The sequence below is a fragment of the Chanodichthys erythropterus genome, chromosome 19 (genome assembly GCF_024489055.1).
Source record: "Chanodichthys erythropterus isolate Z2021 chromosome 19, ASM2448905v1, whole genome shotgun sequence".
Classification (NCBI taxonomy): domain Eukaryota; kingdom Metazoa; phylum Chordata; class Actinopteri; order Cypriniformes; family Xenocyprididae; genus Chanodichthys; species Chanodichthys erythropterus.
Genome location: NC_090239.1, coordinates 25,576,640 through 25,596,459, shown reverse-complemented (window position 1 = coordinate 25,596,459; position 19,820 = coordinate 25,576,640). Strand labels below are relative to the sequence as shown.

General features: G+C 44.6%; 1 protein-coding gene across 1 annotated transcript; it reads right to left on the bottom strand.

Annotated features, from left to right (window-relative positions):
* Positions 1–8: 8 nt before the first annotated feature.
* On the bottom strand, positions 9–6,140 carry LOC137007533 (uncharacterized). Its single transcript, XM_067369074.1, has 8 exons — positions 6,054–6,140; positions 4,595–4,829; positions 2,968–3,203; positions 1,579–1,711; positions 871–992; positions 473–751; positions 256–351; positions 9–158 (listed from the first exon to the last, which is right to left on the bottom strand). The coding sequence occupies exons 1-8, from the start codon at positions 6,138–6,140 to the stop codon at positions 9–11; spliced, it is 1,338 nt and encodes a 445-aa protein (XP_067225175.1).
* Between the last annotated feature and the right edge of the window lie 13,680 nt (positions 6,141–19,820).

Sequence of the window (19,820 nt, the reverse complement as noted above, 5' to 3'; positions counted from 1 at the left end):
TTTAATTATTAAATTACTGTACCATTGTTTTCTGAGACATTGCCAGTTCGAAATACCCATCGACCCATGACATTGACATTGCTTGTGTATGACAGGTTTGTGGTGTCAGAGACAGGAATTGTAAAGAAATCAGTTGATCCACTTGTGTCATATCCAGACTGTCAATCAATAACAAGACAAAAGGTTCAGTTACACTTATCATAGTGATAAAGATAATTTATTTTGATTTCCGTGGCTTTTTTCAAATTACTTTACCGTAACAGGATGTATGGCTGGAGCAATATTACCAAAGTGCATGAGTGTAAATGACATGTGTTTGCCAGACACCAAAACCACTTGAAAGGTCGACTCCTGAAAGATAAAGTGAATTACTACATAAATACAGAGAACATGGGATACTGTTTCCTTATCGCAAATTTTTATGCAAGAAGCTGCTGTCATATTAGTTCAATCTAACCAAAAAGAGACTTACTGTTCGCCTGTATCCATAGTACGGTACTTTATCCCATGTTGCAATGAAAACCCACAATGCAGAGAAGTTCAAGTTGGGGTAATATTGGTTTATGTCTCTAGAGGCCCGATTCAAGAGAGGACCATCTGTTACTTGTCTGTAAGAGATGATTCCCTTACGTGTAATGTCAATGTCTGTCCACAGTGGAGCGATGATGTCTCTAGTCGAGTTTGCAGGAAAATGATTAGGATACCACTGGTGAAAAGGTCCTTCAAAAGTCAAGTACCCTTTGTTATTCACCTGTTTTGAGACCAAAACAGTGAAAGCTCAGTCACCTGGACTTTCAAGTAATATGTGGTATATAAATTCAATAAAACTAAGATAGTGTACAATGTCATGAATGTGACGATGCTGCTTACGTATAGTTGATTATAAACAAGCCCAAAGTAGGCAAATGGCAACATCAGGCTGATCAATGGAGAACTTCCAAAATCCTCTGCGGGGTTCTTTGTATCCTCATCTCCATATGGGTAGAAAATTCCTGCAATTGAAAAAGGAACATCATAATATTACATTTTAAATGATTCAGTGTTTATAATGTTTGAGTGTTTTAGAAAAGTCCAACTGCAAAAATCCCTAAATTAAATTGTATAAAATGTATCAGGAATATTTTATGCATTGCATTCAAACAGCTTATTTTGTAAGGGACACATTTTATATTAGATGTCCTTAACTACCATGTACTTACATAAAAAAAATAAGCACAATGTACTTGTGTTCATATTGTCGTACTGCAAAATACTTCTGCAGCTACTGAGGTGGGATACGGATAAGGTTAGGCACAGTTTTGTCGTTGGTTTAAGGGTGGGTTAAGATGTAAGAGAACGGTCAATATAGTGTAATTAGATGAAACTACAGAATTACAGAAATTAAATAAAGCCGTAATTACAAGCAGGTATTCTTTAAAATATCTAGTCTAATCTAATCTAATGTAAAAACATGAATGTACACAGTAAGTGCATTGTATCAGATGATTAATTTAAATTTTAGTACATAGTATAGTTAAAGGCACCTAATATTGTGGTACATAGTTTCAAAAAAGTCATTGCACAGAGTCAAAGGATTACCTTCTTCAGGTCCACCATCAACACGGAATACCCAGCGTCCCGGGACATTGACATTGCTTGAGTTGGACAGCTTATTTTCATCAGGCACAGGGATTGAAAAATTATTTGTTGAGTTTATTGTGTCATAGCCAGCCTGAGTAAACAAAAATCAGTCATCACCAAAATGCTTTGCACTACAATACATTTCAATATATTTATAAGTTCTCTAGTATTATCTTAGTGACAGAGTTCAGATATACAGTTCTAATTCTTTCAAACCTGAAAGTGTTGATCGGTAGAGGAGATATTTCCATAGTTCATCATGACAAAAGACAGAGAACCACCAGAGACCAAAACAACTTGAAAAGACGAACTCTGTTATAGAATGTAAAAATGATAATAGCTCATAGACAGAAAGTAATATATTTAATATTCATCAAAGAGCTTTCCTCTTTCTTTTACCCAAACTATTGAAGCAACATTTCAGTGAAATTGGTGTGCAGAAAAGATTCATGGTCTATTGTCAGTAGCGTAGCGATGCACTGCTCACAAAGAAGTAATTTTCAAACCAATAAAGCAGGTAAGAGATAAGAACCCAGAAGACCAATTTGCAAGATTTTCCCAGGGGGGTTTATAATGGGATCTTTTTATTTATGTGTAAAATAAAGCCTATGGTAAACATAACTATATTTTAACATTTTGTTCTACAATGTAAATTACACACACCCATAGCAAAAACACACATTTTGAAGCATTTATGTTTAATTTTGAAAATGTAGGTTTTTAATAAGTAACTAGATAAGAAAGCTTGGGCTGTGAATGTGTGCAGTGTACAGTCTGTTGTAAAACAAAACGTCAAAGTATCGTCAAGTTATGTTTACCACAGGCTTTATTTTACTCATAAACTGAAAAACCCCATTAGAAAACCCCATAGGAAAATTTCGAAGGAACTCGAATTAGACTTCTGGGTTCTAACATCATCCCTGCACCACTCTATAAACTTTCTGTTGCGTGACCAACTTGAAAATGAGCAAAATCACTGTAGATTGTGTGGATTCCTATCCAAATGCAGTGGAGTTTAATAAATCCATAAAACGTGACCAGCACCTTTACTCTTGTTAGTTTTACAACTATAGTTAAAAGTTATCTTTGTTTGGAACGATTTGGATAGTTATGTTGGCCTAACATGGGTTTAACTGCATTCTTAGAGAAATAAAAACACTTAAGAGAAAATGAAACTTGATCATTTTAATCAATCACCATCATCTGTGTGTGTTTAGAGACACCAAAAGATTTTAGAATTAAATCAATATATCTCATCAAATTGTTTGAATAATCCTTGGAACACAAAAATTAAAAAAAAAAAAAAAAAAAAAAAAACTTTTTACATTAACATATAGGCTAGCTTACCGATTGTGAGTTGTTAAAGTATGGTACTTTATCCCAAGTGGCAATGAACAGCCATGAAGCAGTGAAGTTCAGATTGGGAAAATACTGCTTTATGTGGTTTGAGGCCACTAGTAAGAGTCCACCTCTGGTGACCTGACGATAGGAGATGGTTCCATTCACAGTGTTGTCCATGTCTGTCCAAAGTGGAGCAATGATGTCTCTGTTGACTTGCGACAGTAAATAATTGGGTACCGGCTCTGAAAGAGGCCCATCAAATGTCAGATGCCCATTGTTATTAACCTGAAGCAGAGGTAAAACAATATTATAAAGAGGTTTTGTAGTATTAAACAGGGAATGAAACTCTTAAAAAGCTAAAGTGCTTTCTTTCAACAAATGGACAATGTATGATCTGTTTTATTTCACATTCATTCATTCATTCATTATATGAGGTTTGCAATTTTACAACTGTTTGGGACATGCATAAAATGCAGTTCTTTCACAAAACTGTGAAAACTCTAAAGTTAAAAATAATTACAAAAAAATATACAACATTATAAATAAATAAAATATAAGACCATGTAAGGATGGAAAGGATTAAATGGTTGAGTAATCATCATGTAATTTGTGTAAAAGCTGAAAAAAAAAAATTAAAGAATATTATTGTTATTATTGTTATTGAGATGAAATATATCAATTTAACAGATTATTTGAAAATTATCATTTTAATTGTCTAATATTGAAAATGTCAAGACCTTTTAAGGAATAATTTAATGCTTTAAATTATTTTTTTCCCACATCAATCTGCAGCAAATTGCAAAAATCCCCAAATCCAGGTGTGCAAAGCTTGTTGCATCACAGCCAGAAAGATTTGAGGCTGTAACTGCTGTCAGATGTGCTTAAACTGAGTTAAGGCTCTGAATACTTATATCAGTGTGATATTTATATTGTGTTCTTTTGTAATAAATTTGCAAAGTTATCACAAATTTGTTTTTGCTTTGTCATTATGTGTTATGGAGTGAATTGTGAATACCTTCTGAATGCTCTGTACATAAACACATACATACACACAATGTATGAACACAATGTGCTTACATAAGTCTGTCCATAAACACGTCCAAAATATACAAAGGGCTTTTCCAAGAATACTATTGAAGAGCTTCCAACATCTTGAGAGGGATTCTTTATGTCTCCATTTCCAATTGGGTAGAAAAGGCCTGAAACTATAACACACACACACACACACACACACACACACATATATATATATATATATATATATATATATATATATATATATATATATATATATATATATAAAATATATTTATATGTATTATTATGTAGCAAATGTCATATGCCATATTGTTATGTGTCACATTGCCTCAGCCTTTAACAGCATATCCATGGATCCAATACACTAAAAAATGGCATGAACTGGCTGAAATTTCAATCTGTTAACTGCTTACTACACAATTTTGGGTGAACTTTCCCTGTAATCCACACAACTTTTAATATTACAAATGTATATGTAAAATAAACACTTTCAAGTTTAATAAATGCTGTAAAAGTATTGTTGATTTTTATTTCATGCTAGCTATTACATTCACTTACATATAGAAACTGATTTGTTCCCCGTTTTCACTCTTACCTGTCTCTTCTCCATTGCACAGAAAGCTGCTGTCCTTATCTTCACCATCAGATTTAAAAATCACAAATCCTATGTCTGATCCATTAACATTTTCCAAGATCCAGTTTTGGAATTCGGATACTCTGGCATAACTGTCAGGTGTATTATTAGTGAAGCAAGAAATCCCTAAATTAGTGACACCAGCTAAGATCCACGCAGAACCCTGCTTACACTGTAATGGACCACCAGAACCTCCCTAAAAATGAAAGAGAGGAACTTGAATTTATATAAAATATTAATTTAAAATATACCACATGAGCTATGTGAAACATATGTTGTCTGAAGAAAGCTTTGACTAAAATAATTAAAAAATAATAGCTTAGTAAATATCACAGTAATAATTAACTTTATTAACTCTCTGAATATCATTTACTTGATGGTTTGAGTTGAACATAACAAATAACTGACTAAAAATCCAACAGTTCATTTTGTCTAAAATTTACAGTTATATTTAAGTTTTTACTAAAAGAATTTAGTATTTGACTAACCATTTAATTTTTTAAAATATACTTAATATATTTGTGAAATTTCTTTCAAAATATATAAAAATAATAAATTAACTGAACCACAAATATTACTTAATTCAAATCAATATTATTTATCTTTAACACACACATAAGAAATCAAGTTTACTCAATTAAAACAATGCACCCCACCCTCGGACGCGACGAGAACTTCTTGGTTACATATGTAACCCTCGTTCCCTGAAGGAGGGAACAGAGATGTCACATCGGAGAAGACCGATAAATTGGGATCTCGCTTAGAGGGACCAATTTTCTTTGAGTGTAAACTAAACAATGCAATTATTGCATTCAGTTGCTCTGCCTCGCAGCACGGGTATAAATGAGCAGTAGGTGCAAGCGCATATCAGGTTTTCGCTCAGGATACGAGCAAGTGACCCGGACAGCCCCAGCAGTGACCCAGCAGCTATGGTGACGGGATGAGATGTCTCCATTCCCTCCTTCAGGGAATGAGGGTTGCATACTCATTAATCTGAAGTGCTCTGAGCACCAGAGTAAGGTCCCAAGAGGGTATGGAGGGAGGTTGAGGAAGATTTAACCGTCTCGTCCCCCTAAGGGACCTGACGACCAGGTCGTGCTTCCCAACTTACTTACTTCCAATGGGTTGTGATATGCCAATATAGCATCAGCATAAACTTTGAGGGTTTCATAAGATGAAATTCATGCAGAGGTCTTTGATTTTCGGATATACATTTGCCCTCGTTTATGTTTCCGTCCAGTGATGTTGGACTACCTGTGCACGCGGCAACGAGACCCATTCGCCAGGTTATTAAAGTGGACTGGGCCAGTTTTGCTTGTATTCCATTGTTTTAAAACATGGAAAAGCATCAACACCGTTTGCATCGAGGAGTTCAACACCTAAGAGATCTACACGGCCTCAGAGAAAGGTATTGCTTTACCTGATGACGACGCTTCTTCTTGCTGGTCATATTAAACTCAACCCAGGCCCTAGCGCCATTGGAGGTGCTCAGTGTGTTGTTTCGCATTCTAGCGCTGTACCTGGAGGTATTTTGCTGTCACCGGTGGATATCTGTGGTCGGATCGGGCCTGGTCGCAACCTGGTTGGTCTGCCGGGGCATGTTGGAGATTCATCTGAGTTTCCCGCGATGGTTGTTCCGCTGGAGTGTGCTGGAGATTGACCTGAGCTGTCTCAAGAAGCATCAGTTCTGGGAACCAGGTCCAGTTGGGCCAACAGGCGCAACTAGCAAGACCTGCTCCTCATCCTCCCTGACCTTGCACCGTGTCTGTGCCAGAAGGCTCACTGGGGGAAACGCATATTTGCAAAGGCCCCGGGGCCAGCTGTGTACCGGTGCATCCCTGCTGAGTGTTCCCTCGGTCAGGGAATAAAACAACTGGCAGTAGGTGGTTTCAGGAGAGGCATTCAGGTCTACCTGTGTGGCTCAGAAATGACTCCAAATCAACTGGACCACCTGGGTATGGAGTCGTCACTCTCCCAGGAGCGAAGCTCGTAAGAGCTTGTCGCCCACACGGTTGAGCACACCGGGAATGTGAATGGCCTGAAGTAACCTCAGATGCATCTGACTACAGAGGAAGAGATGGTGGGCGAATTGCAACATGCGACAGGAGCGAAGACCACCTTGATGTTTGATGTATGCAATGGTTGCAGCGTTGTCCGTACGGATCAGCACGTCTTTGTCCTGTAGCGGCCTTTTGATGCGGCCCAGAGGAAGAAGTACTGCCAGGACTTGAAGCAGTTTTGATGTGCCAGTGCAGTTGGGGTCCCGTCCAAACCATTGACTCTGCATGCCCGTTGTACATGGCACCCCAGCCGATGACAGAGGCATCTGTGAATACCACAGCATGCCTGGACACTTGTTCAAGGGGCACTCCTGCCCGAAGAAATGAAGGGTCTGACCAAGGGCTGACGGGTTGACGACAGGCTGGTGTGATTTTCACCCGGTGAGTGCCGTGTTGCCACGCCCAACTCAGGACTCGGCCATGAAGCCAGTGCTGAAGCAGTCTCATATGAAGCAAACCGAGCAGTGTTACTGCTGCTGCAGCTGGCATATGCGCCAGGAGTCTCTGAAAAATTTTCAGTTGGACTGCTGTCCTGTCTTTGAATGTATTCAAGCAGTTCAGCTCTGACTGAACACAGTCTTCTGTGAGGCGTGCTGTTTGTTGGACTGTGTCCAGCTCCATCTCGGGAAAAGAGATCCTCTGCACAGGCAAGAGTTTGCTCTTTTTCCAGTTGACCCGAAGACCCAGCTGGCTGAGGTGGTGGAGCAATCCAGTGCTTGCATAACTGATCACTATGTGAATGCCAAGTTCTCTTATAGGAACAAGGATCATCTCCACGACTTTTGTGAAGACGCGGGGTGACAGGGCCAGCTCGAAGAGTAGGACTTTGTACTGTTAAGCTCGACCCTTAAACGTAAAGCGCAGGAATGGCCTGTGTCGAGGGAGGATCAAGACATGAAAATATGCATCCTTCAGGTCGATTCAAACCAATCTTAAGGACAGCGGTACCTTGTGTAAGGCTTGGTTCAAAACTCGTAAATCCAAGATCGCCCATAACCCACTGCAGCAGCTGGCTGCCGGGACGATTGTCTGCTGGCGAGACGATGGCCTCAGTCTGCTTCTGTATAGCTGAGAACTGGTGGACAAGCTCTCAACCTCGTTGCCAAAGAGGCCGGTCTGGGACACGGAACCGTGTTTTGTCGGCATCCCTCATGTCGTCCAGACACAGCCAGAGATGGTGCTCCTGGACCACAAAAGTGGACACTGCATGTCCCAGAGACAGCGCCGTGACCTTCTTCGCTTCCTGACAAAGGCAACACAGCCGAAAAGTCATACCCTGAGAGATCTGGCTCACCTTCCAATGCAGCGATCGACATCCAGTCATTGAGGGGAGCGCCGAAGGATATTGCTGATACACATCGTGAAGATGGTCCACCACGTTCCACTGGCAGCTCCACTGGCTGCGGAGCATAAGAGGGGGGAGGAACCGTTGGATGGTTCCTCACCATAATCCTCAGATCATCCATGCGACTGCCTGAAGTAGCCCTCACCTGGTGTCCACCAAGATGAGAACTAGATCAAGGCAGAGGCACAGGCACAGGATCCCCACCTCTCTTGAGGTATTGGAGACGTGAACGCAACTCTGAGATGGCCATGTACCTGCAGTGGGAACATGACTCATCCACGAGAGCCCAGACACGTGAGACAGTGATCATGACCATCCATCTGCAACAGGTAACGACCCTAACCACATTCAGAACACACAGGTGGAATGTCATCTTTAAAAAGACTCAGACTCACACCCGTGTTAGCTCTTTTTGGGAAAATGCTCTCTTTTTTGTGCTGAAACACACAGGGGAACCGGTCAACGCGACACTGACAGGGAAAGAGTGCAGCCTGATCAGTGTGCTCATTCACAGCTGAATAATTAGCAGCTCATTAAAGGGATAGTTCACCCAAAAATGAAAATTTGATGTTTATCTGCTTACCCCCAGCGCATCCAAGATGTAGGTGACTTTGTTTCTTCAGTAGAACACAAATGATGATTTTTAACTCCAACTGCTGCCGTCTGTCAGTCAAATAATGGGAGTGAATGGAAACTTGGATCAATAAGAGTCGAAAAACCTTGCATAGACAAATCCAAATTAAACCCTGCGGCTCGTGACGACACATTGATGTCTTAAGACACGAAGCGATCACACCTAACAGCAGTGATGTCTCGCTCTCATTGAAGTATAAGCGCGAGACATCACTGTCGTTGTCAGAGCGCGATCAGACCTCACTACGCGAGTGCTGAAAGCAGTTGGACATAGTGGTGTTTTAGAGGTAAAAAATGATATAAATACTGTTCGGTCGTTTCGTGTCTTAGGACATCAGCGTGTCGTCACGAGCCGCAGGGTTTAATTTGGATTTGTCTATGCAAGGTTTTTCAACTCTTATTGATCCAAGTTCCCATTCACTCCCATTATTCGGCTGACAGACGGCAATGGTTGGAGTTAAAAATCATCATTTGTGTTCTACTGAAGAATAAACGTAATCCACATCTTGTATGCGCTGGGCGTAAGCAGATAAACATTAAATTTTGAAGAACTATCCCTTTAAAGGCACTCACTCTCTTTAGCTGTGAAAGCAGCTGTTTGTTTGAAGTCAGCTGGAGAATGTGGACACCATTGAAATGCTGTCTTGCCAACACATAGAAAATGTTTTCTTCCTGAAGAGCAGGCTAGAAGAAAACACAAATCCGTAGATTGTAGAGCATTCAGAAAAACGAACAGCTCGGTTCCGAAGCGAAAAACTGATATGCGCTTGCACCTGCTGCTCATTTATACCCGCACTGCGAGGCAGAGCAGCTGAATGCAATAATTGTGCAATAATGTGCACTGGCTCGTTTAGTTTACACTCGAAGTAGATTGGTCCCTCTAAGCGAGATTTCAATTTGACAGTCTTCTCCGACGAGACTTCGAGAGTGATCGACTGAAAGGGAACTCAGTGGCTGAGTGAGCGCGGGCTGTTTGAATTCTCTCATTCAGGCTCCATGGTAGTTCCCTCTTCTCAGCATTGCAGAATTGGTGCATTTCCTCTGAGAAATTCAGGTTTGTGTATGTTTTATTTTATCTATAAAACCATAACTGTGCTTTAAATCATTTTATTTAATGCAAAACGACATACAGGGAAGCAATCTCAGACACCTAAATGAGTGTCGCGTCTGTCTTTTTGCCTGTTTGAAATGACTAATTCCTTGCATAAAACATGTGACTTTATTCCTAAAGATAATGAATATAATTAATTTGGTTGATAAAATGTTCTCGTAAGTTTGCACTGTTTGTTTATCGGCAGGTTATGGAGTCAGTCACATCTCGGCATCTTTCGGCTACGAGTGAAATGCAGGACGGCGGTCTGAAGTTAGAAGTTCACCCACAGGGTGCAAGTCCATCTCAGGCAAAAGAACCAGCACTGATACGATGGAAATGGGATAAAAGACCGGTTGATAGAGTGCATGTTAAAGAAAACCCCCTTTGAAAGTGTCACAATCAATCACAATCAAGAATTCAACATTGTTGTGGGAACTGTTGTAACTTACAAAACATGTTCCTGTGCCTGTCTCTCCTCCAGCACAGATTATTGTCGGAGTAATTGGTATGTCCAAAAATGGGACGTCTAGAAACCTGCAGTCACACTCCTTATTCCCCACCACATTTACCTTCACTTCCTGTAGAGTTTCAGAACTGGACTCATCGCCTAATTGTCATATGAAGAAAACAGACTTTTAAGACATTCTGATGAAAATATGGATCAGTAAATGTTACACTTACAGTACAGATTAAAAAATAATAATGATAAAATAATCTATAGATATGTCATTCATGAAGCGCTGACTTAATATTTCTGTTAACAAAATGTGACCATTGTCTTTTGCATATGAAATGCATGAAATGTGTGACTGCATTTTGTCAATTGCAATTACTTCAGTCTATGAAATTAGTCAAAATTAGTCATATTCATGTGAGAATTCAGAGTTTTTGTGTTTCTATGCTGATGAGATCAAATTGAGGGATGTGGCAGAGATGAATTCACAGCTACAGTGGAAAAAGCAATGTTAAAGAAAATGATGAATAAATCTAGATAAAAGTTAGATGATAAAAGTTAGATGTTAGTTAAAAGTTAGTTGTTAAAGTTAGTTAAAAGTTAGTTGCATGTAGCTATGCATCATTTATAGTTGTTATTGTTATAGTAACTAACATGTGGAACAAGGACTGTCAAATTGTCACAGTTCCCTTCTGTCCCAGACTCCATATCCCATGATCCTCCTTGTTTTTACACCTGCACTCACTTCCTCGTCAACTCCCCATCGTCACGAATCACCTGCACCTGGACTTCATCATCTGCACTCCCTTTATAATGGACTCACTCCTTGCACTCCTTCCCTGTGTCTCAATCAGCTCCCTAGTTCAGTAGTCAGGGCACTGACCAGGGAGTCGGCCATTTTAAGGGCTGTCTCATTCGCAGAATCCTTCCAGGGCACTGAAACATAGCATCGATGCTCACTATGCTCCCTTAACGGAAGTTCTGGAGCGCGAAACTTGAATCACGTGAGCCAACTTACTACACATAACGATACGCGATAGATGTTTTTAAAAATACAAACCGTTATTTTATTATATTTCAGCATAAACATACATCGCTAGACAGGTAATGAACATAGTCTAGCTAACACTTATAATTTATTCATGGCTGAAATGTTGCACGTATAAGTAACAAGCAAATAATTAATCATAATGTAGTTTAAATAACATTACAAGTAATGTCAGAAAATATCAGCTCTGTTATTGTTCATAAATACCAGTAGTGATGTTGTAAAATGAGGACGTTGTCACGTCGCCGGAAATAGAGTCATAAGTCCCAATGTGTAGTGAACCAGCATCTTTTACTGTCCTTACCAGTGCCCGAATTCGTGTACACGATATACTGATTCACGAGCTCGGGAGCTATGGCACTGATTGAGACACACCCCTTGTCTGTTCTTATGTTTGCTACATGTATGGTTGTTCTGTTTCTTTGTCATTAAACATCTATGTTGTAGAAGTCTGACTCTGAGCTTTCTCTACTGCAACCACATGTAACGCAAATAAAGTTTTACCCATATTTTTATGGATTAATTCTAGTATAGAAATACAGAGAGTAATTCAAGATCATTTATAATACTATCTTTAGAATAATTTAAGATGATTAAGGAATGGAGCAAGAAAAACAACATAGAAGAGGTTTAAGGGAACAATAACTAGTGGTCGGCCTATATTTGTCATTTTTAAAATATCTGAATCGCCCGCTAAGTTTTTCTGATTGGCCAATGTGTTAGATGAAGACTTTTATTTTGACGGGTGGCGCTGAGAATGACAGCGCCTGAGCACAGCCAGAGCCGTTGAAAATTTACGGCATTACCATAGTATTTAATAGTAATAGTGAGTGATATTGTATATTGTTTAAAGAAAGTAAAAAATACCAATGTTTTCTTTCTTTGGCTTTCAAGTTTTACCAGTTATGATAAGAGTTTATTTGTAGTGACTATTGTAATGAGTGATATGCATGATATTATGAATAATGAATAAAGAGAAAATTAATAATTTAATTATAAATATTGTGTTACATTGTATGTTTTTTAATGAAAAAAAAGTGTTCTTTCTATTGCTACCAGGTTAGACTTGTATTGTAATGATTTATGACTGCTGTGTGCCTAATAATGATGATATAACACTTTTTAGTGAATGATGGTAAATAAATACATATATTTTTAATGAATTAAATATGTATTAAATTACAATTAAGTTTTGGCATAATCTTAAATCATTTTATTGACCCTGTAGTGACTAATTTGCAGCTAATAGAGATATTCATGCTCTTTTTTTTTTACTGCAGTAAAGCTCATTCCACAAACCATGCAGTCCTACTGTACGTTTACAAGCAATATAGAACATTTATTCACAAGACCAACACACTAGAGAACACAAGAAACAGATTAACGTAAACTGTAACTGACTGATGTCACTGCCATTATACGATAGGCTGAAGTGCCTTACATGATCCAAGTTAGCCGTTACGCTTTCTCCAATGGTAAGAGATACAGACCTTCTCATCTCCCCAATAATAAAACAATCTCTGGCATGATCAAACAGAACATCTAGGTTATGTATGTGACCCTCGTTCCCTGAAGGAGGGAACGGAGACGTTACGTTAGAACAGTATTGATGAACGGGGTGGCAAAGGGATGTAACGTCTCCGTTCCCTCCTTCAGGGAATGAGGGTTACATTCGTTATGTCAGAACAGTACTGACGAATAGGGTCCCTTCCAAAGCGCCACAATGACTGTCTTCTAGCGACCTAAGCGATAGCACTGTCGTGAGGCCCAGCATGAGAGAAGGGCTACACTTAACAGAATGCACATGGCACCCCAGTTCCCATTCAGTCAGTCACGTTCGACGTTATGTCGATACTGACGTAATGGGGTTTCGCTTGGGAGCCCAATCACCTCCAAAGGGTACAAAACAAGCCAATGGGAATTGGCCAGTGAGATATACATGCCGGGCCACACCCCCGGCATCCGGGTATAAATATGACCGGCATACTCACTTTCATTCATACTTTTGCTTCGGAGCCGATCGGTTGTATATTGTTCTCTCACCTCTACAGAGTGAATTTTCTCGAACTGAGCAAAAGCAGCAATTTTAATTGCTTGGAGTCATCTCCAAAAACAGCAATTTTTATTGCTGTTATTGTTTTTGTTCCGGTGGCAGCTCGGATCTCGCTAGCTGGTGGGAAGGCACGTTCAGCGGTGGGTGTGACAGCGCGCTGGCACAGGACAGTGCAGCACTCATCCCTGTGTGCTTCAGCTGGTGGTTATTCTAAAAGAGCGAGCACGGGCGATCAGCGTCTTTTTCAAGATATCTTTTCGTCCGTGTGTTTCTGGTTGTGGTCGTTTCCTGACCTCATCTGACAGCCACGATCGCTGTCTCACTTGTCTGGGTAAACAGCATGCTGAGTCAGTGCTCGTGGATGGCACATGTCCTCACTACGAGGGCATGTCCATGTTGGCGTTGAGATCGCGACTCTCCTTCTTTAACACGGAGGCACGAGTCCCCTCTGCTGCTACCCTGTCACCCGTGGCTGTAAAGGCTGCCGGTCTGGTTAGCAGTCTGGGAGATCTGAGGGTTACAGTGGGAGCTTCTTTGTCGGGCCCGCCCCCACGAACCTCCCACTCCTCTGCAACGCCATGTGCCGTCGAGTTGTCGGCTGCTGCCGCGGGACCCTCTACAGAGGTTCCCCGCGTCACTTTCGGCACTCCCGAGGAGGATCAGATGCCGATCGCTGCATCGGGGAGTGGGCTTTTGGAGTCTGAGGATGAGGACGCTGAGCTTCCGCCCTCCGGTGTGGTTGCTCAGGCGGAGTCAGACTCAGAGTTAACGGCCATTCTTGCTCGGGCTGCCGCGAGCATCGGGCTCGATTGGAACCCTCCACCGTGTCCTGAGCGCTCGGGGTTGGATGATTGGTTTCTGGGTACCAGTGCCTTTCTTCCTGGAGATGCACAAGGAGGTTCAGAAGACGTGGATGGCACCTTTTACTCCACTCTCACTACCCTCGATGGTAGGGCCGCCAAGGGTTACGTGAACATTCCACAGGTGGAACGTGCATTTGCGGTGCACTTGTGCCCGCAGTCTGCGGCCACCTGGAGGAATCATCCGCGCCTCCCGTCCAAGGCGAGTAAGACAACAGCAGCTCTGGCTGCTAAGGCTTACTCTGCCCATGGCCATCTTGCAGGTCCATCGGGCGAAAGCTCTGTGCATGGCGACTGACGAAAGTCACGGTGCAGGCCCTGGGTCAGACGATGTCCACCCTGCTGGTCCAGGAACGACATCTTTGGTTGGACCTGGCCGAAATGAAGGACGCAGACAAAGTCCACTTTCTCGACGCCCTCCCGGGCCGGCCTCTTCGGCGACACTGTCGATGACTTCGCACAGCAGGTCTTGGCAGTGCAAAAGCAGACGGACGCCATCAAACACATCTTGCCCCGGCGTGATGTTGCCACCAATCCGCCGTAGGCTGGCCCCCAGTCTGCTCCATGCTGAGGGTGTCCCCCTGTGGCTGCTCAGGCTGCCGGGAGATCAGATTCTTCCCTCCCCCCCCAGCCACCCGCAGGATGGTGAAGCTACCCACCCAGGCCGCTAAGCCCTCTAAGAAGAAGAAGCCCAAGTAGTGGGCCTGAGACGGATGGCCCAGAGACGGAGGGGACTGCTCTGTCCCAGGAGATGGTGAAGGCACCGCTCCTTCCCCCGGGAGAGGGCTGGGTGGAAAATCCTGTGTTTCCTTTTATTTCTGTTCCTGGGGCCAGCGGTACCCACTTTTTCAATAAAAGAGCAGTTTCCAAAATCTCTGGGCCATACAGGGTCTGTGCTGACAGTGGGCGACGCATTGCTTCCTCACTCTCAACCACACCCTCTTTCTCCACGGGCAGGGCTTTGGTGCCCCGGGGATACACAGCCTCCCCACGCCACCCTGCTCGGTCCCTCATGGGACAGTCAGAGCCACGTGAGTGCACCCCACTCACAGCCTCTACTTCGGGACGCACTGCCTCCCGAGTTGGGCCACAGCGCTCCACACTGCCCCCCCCCCACCCCCCCGTAGGTACTTCTGCTGTCCGGATGGTTCCACTCGTACTGTGCTTGGGGGCGTGGCTACGCCTTCCCAACCCGTCCCGTTGGCTCATTCGGACAGTCAGACTCGGCTACGTGATTCAGTTCGCCAGGCCTCCCAGGTTCAGCGGCGTCCTGTTCACCTCGGTGACAGGTCCAAACGCCCCTGTCCTCTGGGCAGAGATTGTGCTCCTTTTGGTGAAGGACGCAATAGAGCCTGTCCCTCCAGCTGAGATGAAGTCAGGGTTTTACAGCCCGTACTTCATAGTAGACAAGGTGGGGGGTTAGGCAAATCTTGGATTTGCGTGTCTTGAATTGGGCACTTCACAAGCTCCCGTTCAAGATGCTCACGCTGAAACGCATCCTCACGTGCGTTCGCGCCCAGGATTGGTTCGCAGCGATCAACCTGAAGGACTTTCATGTCTCGATCCTCCCTCAACACAGACCGTTTCTACGCTTTGAGTTTGAGCGTTGAGCATATCAGTACAAGGTCCTACCCTTCGGGCTGTCCCTGTCACCTCGCGTCTTTACCAAAGTCGCAGAGGGGGCCCTTGCCTCACTCAGGGAAGTGGGTGTTCGCATACTCAACTACCTCGACGACTGGCTCATTCTGGCATAGTCAGGAGAGCAGTTGTGGAAACACAGGGACTTGGTGCTCAGTTACCTCAGCCAGTTGGGGCTTCTGGTCAACTGGGAAAAGAGCAAGCTCCCCCCCTGTGCAGAGCATCTCTTTTCTCAGTGTGGAGCTGGACTCGGTCAACATGACAGCACATCTCACCAACAAGCGTGCACAGTCAGTGCTGAACTAATTCTCGCAGAAAACAATGGTTCCACTGAAACAATTTCAGAGGCTCCTGGGGCATATGGCATCCGCGGTCACACCACTCGGATTGCTTCATATGAGACTGCTTCAGCACTGGCTTCACAGCTGAGTCCCGAGGTGGGCATGGCACCATGGCTTACTCCGTGTGGTCATCACACCGAGTTGGACCTTGCTTTTCTACTGGCCGGAGTGCCCCTAGTACAAGTGTCCAGGCATGTTGTTGTCACAACAGATGCTTCCACCACCGACTGGGGTGCCATATGCAGTGGCAGGCGGTGTCGGGCTCCTGGACAGGACCCCAACGCCACTGGCACATCAACTGCCTCAAGTTGCTAGCAGTACTCCTTGCCCTGCGCCGGTTTTGATCATTGCTGCATGACAAGCATGTACTGGTCCAGACGGACAACACAACAACCGTAGCGTACATCAATCACCAGGGTGGTCTACGCTCCCGTCGCATATCGCAACTCACCCGCCATCTCCTCCTTTGGAGTCAGCATCGACTCAGGTTGCTGTGCGCTATCCTGGGCAAGCTCCATCGTGCAGCCAATGCGCTCTCACAACAGCTCCCGCTCCCGGGAGAATGGAGACTCCACCCCCAGTGGGTCCAGCTGATCTGGAGCCGATTCAGGGAAGCACAGGTAGACCTGTTTGCCTCCCAGGAATCCGCTCACTGCCAGTTGTTTTACTCCCTGACCGAGGGGATCCTCGGCACGGATGCACTGGCACACAGCTGGCCCCGGGGCCTGCGCAAGTATGCGTTTCCCCCAGTGAGCCTTCTCGCACAGACACTGTGCAAGGTCAAGGAGGACGAGGAGCAGATCTTGTTATTTGCGCCGTACTGGCACAACCGGACCTGGTTCCCAGAACTCATGCTCCTTGCGACAGCCCATCCCTGGCGCATCCCCCTGAGGAAGGACCTCCTTTCTCAGGGGCAGGGCACCATATGGCACTCACGTCCCGACTTCTGGAACCTCCACGTGTGGTCTCTGGACGGGACGCGGAAGGTTCCCTATTGGGACCTCTCTGTCGCTCTGATGGGCCTACAGAGAGCTCCCTTCGAGCCCCTTGAGTCAGTCGAGCTGAAACATCTGTCTTTGAAGACAGTGCTCCTGACCGCGCTCACCTCCTTTGAGAGGGTTGGGGACCTGCAAGCATTTTCGGTCAGCAAATCGTGCCTGGAATTCGGGCCGGCCTACTCTCACGTTATCCTGAGACCCTGGCTTGGATATGAGCCCAAAGTTCCCACCACTCCCTTCCGGGACCAGGTGGTGAACTTGCAAGCACTGCCCCCGGAGGAGGCAGACCCAGTCCTAGCGTTGCTGTGTGCCGTTCGTGCTCTGCGCGTTTACGTGGACCGCACACAGAGCTTCAGAAGCTCTGAGCAGCTCTTTGTTTGCTTTGAAGGTCAGCAGAAGGTAAAGGCTGTCTCCAAACAGAGGTTGGCCCACTGGATAGTGGATGCCATCGCCTTGGCGTACCAGTCCCAAGTCGAGCCGTGTCCCCTCGGGTTGCAAGCTCACTCCACTCGGGGTATTGCCTCCTCCTGGGCGTTGGCGCACAGCGCTTCTGTAGCAGACATCTGCAGAGCTGCAGGCTGGGCGACACAGAACACATTTGTGAGATATTATAATCTCCGAGTGGACCTGGTGTCCACCCGTGTGCTGTCTACAAGTAGGTAGCCATGGGTGTTCGCTTGCTGGTGCCATTTTCCTCGGATGAGGGAATGCAAGCACTTTTCCCGCTCCTCAGTGCAGTTCTCCACATGGTGAACCCTGTGGAGTTCCTCCTGCATCCTGTGGCAGCCAGACGGGGCGGAGGCATCTGGCATCAGGTCCAGTACTCATGTGCATGCCCGATCAGTCAGCCCTTGTACTGGGCTAGATGCCCATATGATGTGATTCCCCTCGGGTAATCCCATATGTGTCTGTCCATGGTACGGTTTCCCTGATGGTAAACCCGTGTCTTTCCCTGGGTGGCTCTGCTCTGCCCTGTCTCTGAGCGCTAGAGTTCCTCCCGGAAGGTAGGACCTACGTCAGAGATCTTCCATATGTGTTACTGACCCGCGGTCAGTCTATATGTGTCTTCCACACGTTACCACCCTTCGGGCAGGGTGTGGTCTCCATAGCTTTCCCCTCCTCCGGGAACGCTTTCCTGGCATTTTGGTCATGGCTGAAAAACGTGGGAATCGTGTCCTGAAGCACTCTTCCCCAGGGGTAACGAACAGCAGCTTCAAACATCTCCAGTGTAATGCCCTGTCCTCTCCATCCCACTGGTATGAAAGACACCCTGGGTTTATTCTGGGCACTGGAGGGTTACGGGTCTGGGCTAGCACCTGCATTTGGGCATGCCACGGCTTGCCAGCATCTGCTTTTCTTAACACTCATAACGTGGCTCAGTTGCTTTCCATTGGACCCCATTACGTCAGTATCGATGTAATGTCGAGCGTGCCTGACTGAATGGGAACGTCTAGGTCAGTGTTTTCCAACCCTGCTCCTGAAGGACCCCCAACACTGCACGTTTTCTTTGTCTCCCTAATCAAATACACCTGATTCAACTCATCAGCTCATTATCACATGGGTTAATGAGCTGATGAGTTGAATCAGGTGTGTTTGATTAGGGAGACAAGAGGCGACTCCGAGGGGAAGGCGGAGCCCTCTGTAGCCGAAGGGGTGGAGGGACGGAGAGTACTCGACGTCTCGAAAGTCCGTGGCGGAAGAGGAGGGACGACTGACCAAGGGGGAGCCGGCCGGACGAGGGAGGTCGGAGGAGCCGTCAGTCGAGGGTCTCCGGCGGAACCGTAGCTGGGAGGAGCCTGGACGGAGCCGGCAGGTCGACGGGCCGAGATGGAGCGACGAGGACGGCAGCTGGAGGCGAAGCCACCGGAACCTCTGGCCTACGTGCTGCTGGTGGGAGTGTGACCTGCGGCTCTACGTCACAGGGGTTCCCCGGAGACGGCGCAGGGCAGATGACATCCAGCAGCGATGTAGTAGGAGGACTGGCTATGTGAACCATTGATTCTCAATACTGTGTGTTACCTGATGATCCACGACTGTTTTTTTGTTTTGTGATGGTTGTTCATGAGTCTCTTGTTTGTCCTGAGCAGTTAAACTGAGCTCTGTTCTTTAGAAAATTCCTCCAGGTCCTGCAGATTCATCAGTTTTCAAGCGTTTTTGCATATTTGAACCCTTTCCAGCATTGGTTGTATGATTTTGAGATTCATCTTTTCACACTGAGGACAATTGAAGGACTCAAACTCAACTATTAAAAAAGGTTCAAACATTCACTGATGCTCCAGAAGGAAACACGATGCATTAAGAGTCGGGGTGTGAAAACTTTTGAATTCAAATATCAAGGTAAATTGTACTTAATTTTTCTGCCGGGAAACATGCAAGTATCTTCTGTTGGTTCCGAAGGGCAGTACTAAATGAAAAACAATGATATTTAAACAAAATAAGAAAAATTGTGACATCTTCATCCTGTTCAAAAGTTTTCACACCCCGAATGCATCGTGTTTCCTTCTGGAGCATCAGTGAATGTTTGAACCTTTTTTAATAGTGTTTGATACCCTCAGTTGTCCTTAGTATGAAAACACAGATCTCAAAATCCTACAGTCACTGCTGGAAAGGGTTCAAATATGCTAAAATGCTTGAAAACTGAAGAATCTGCAGGAGCTGGAGGAA

What these genes read in the sequence shown, in the direction of transcription:
- LOC137007533 (XM_067369074.1), bottom strand. Translation starts at nt 6,140, where the DNA reads ATGCGAAACAACACACTGAGCACCTCCAATGGCGCTAGGGCCTGGGTT. An exon ending in TGATGGTGGACCTGAAGAAG is followed by an intron (nt 993 to 1,578) that starts GTAATCCTTTGA and finishes TTTCAATTGCAG; the next exon opens with GAATTTTCTACCCATATGGA. An exon ending in CAGCCATACATCCTGTTACG is followed by an intron (nt 159 to 255) that starts GTAAAGTAATTT and finishes ATTGATTGACAG; the next exon opens with TCTGGATATGACACAAGTGG.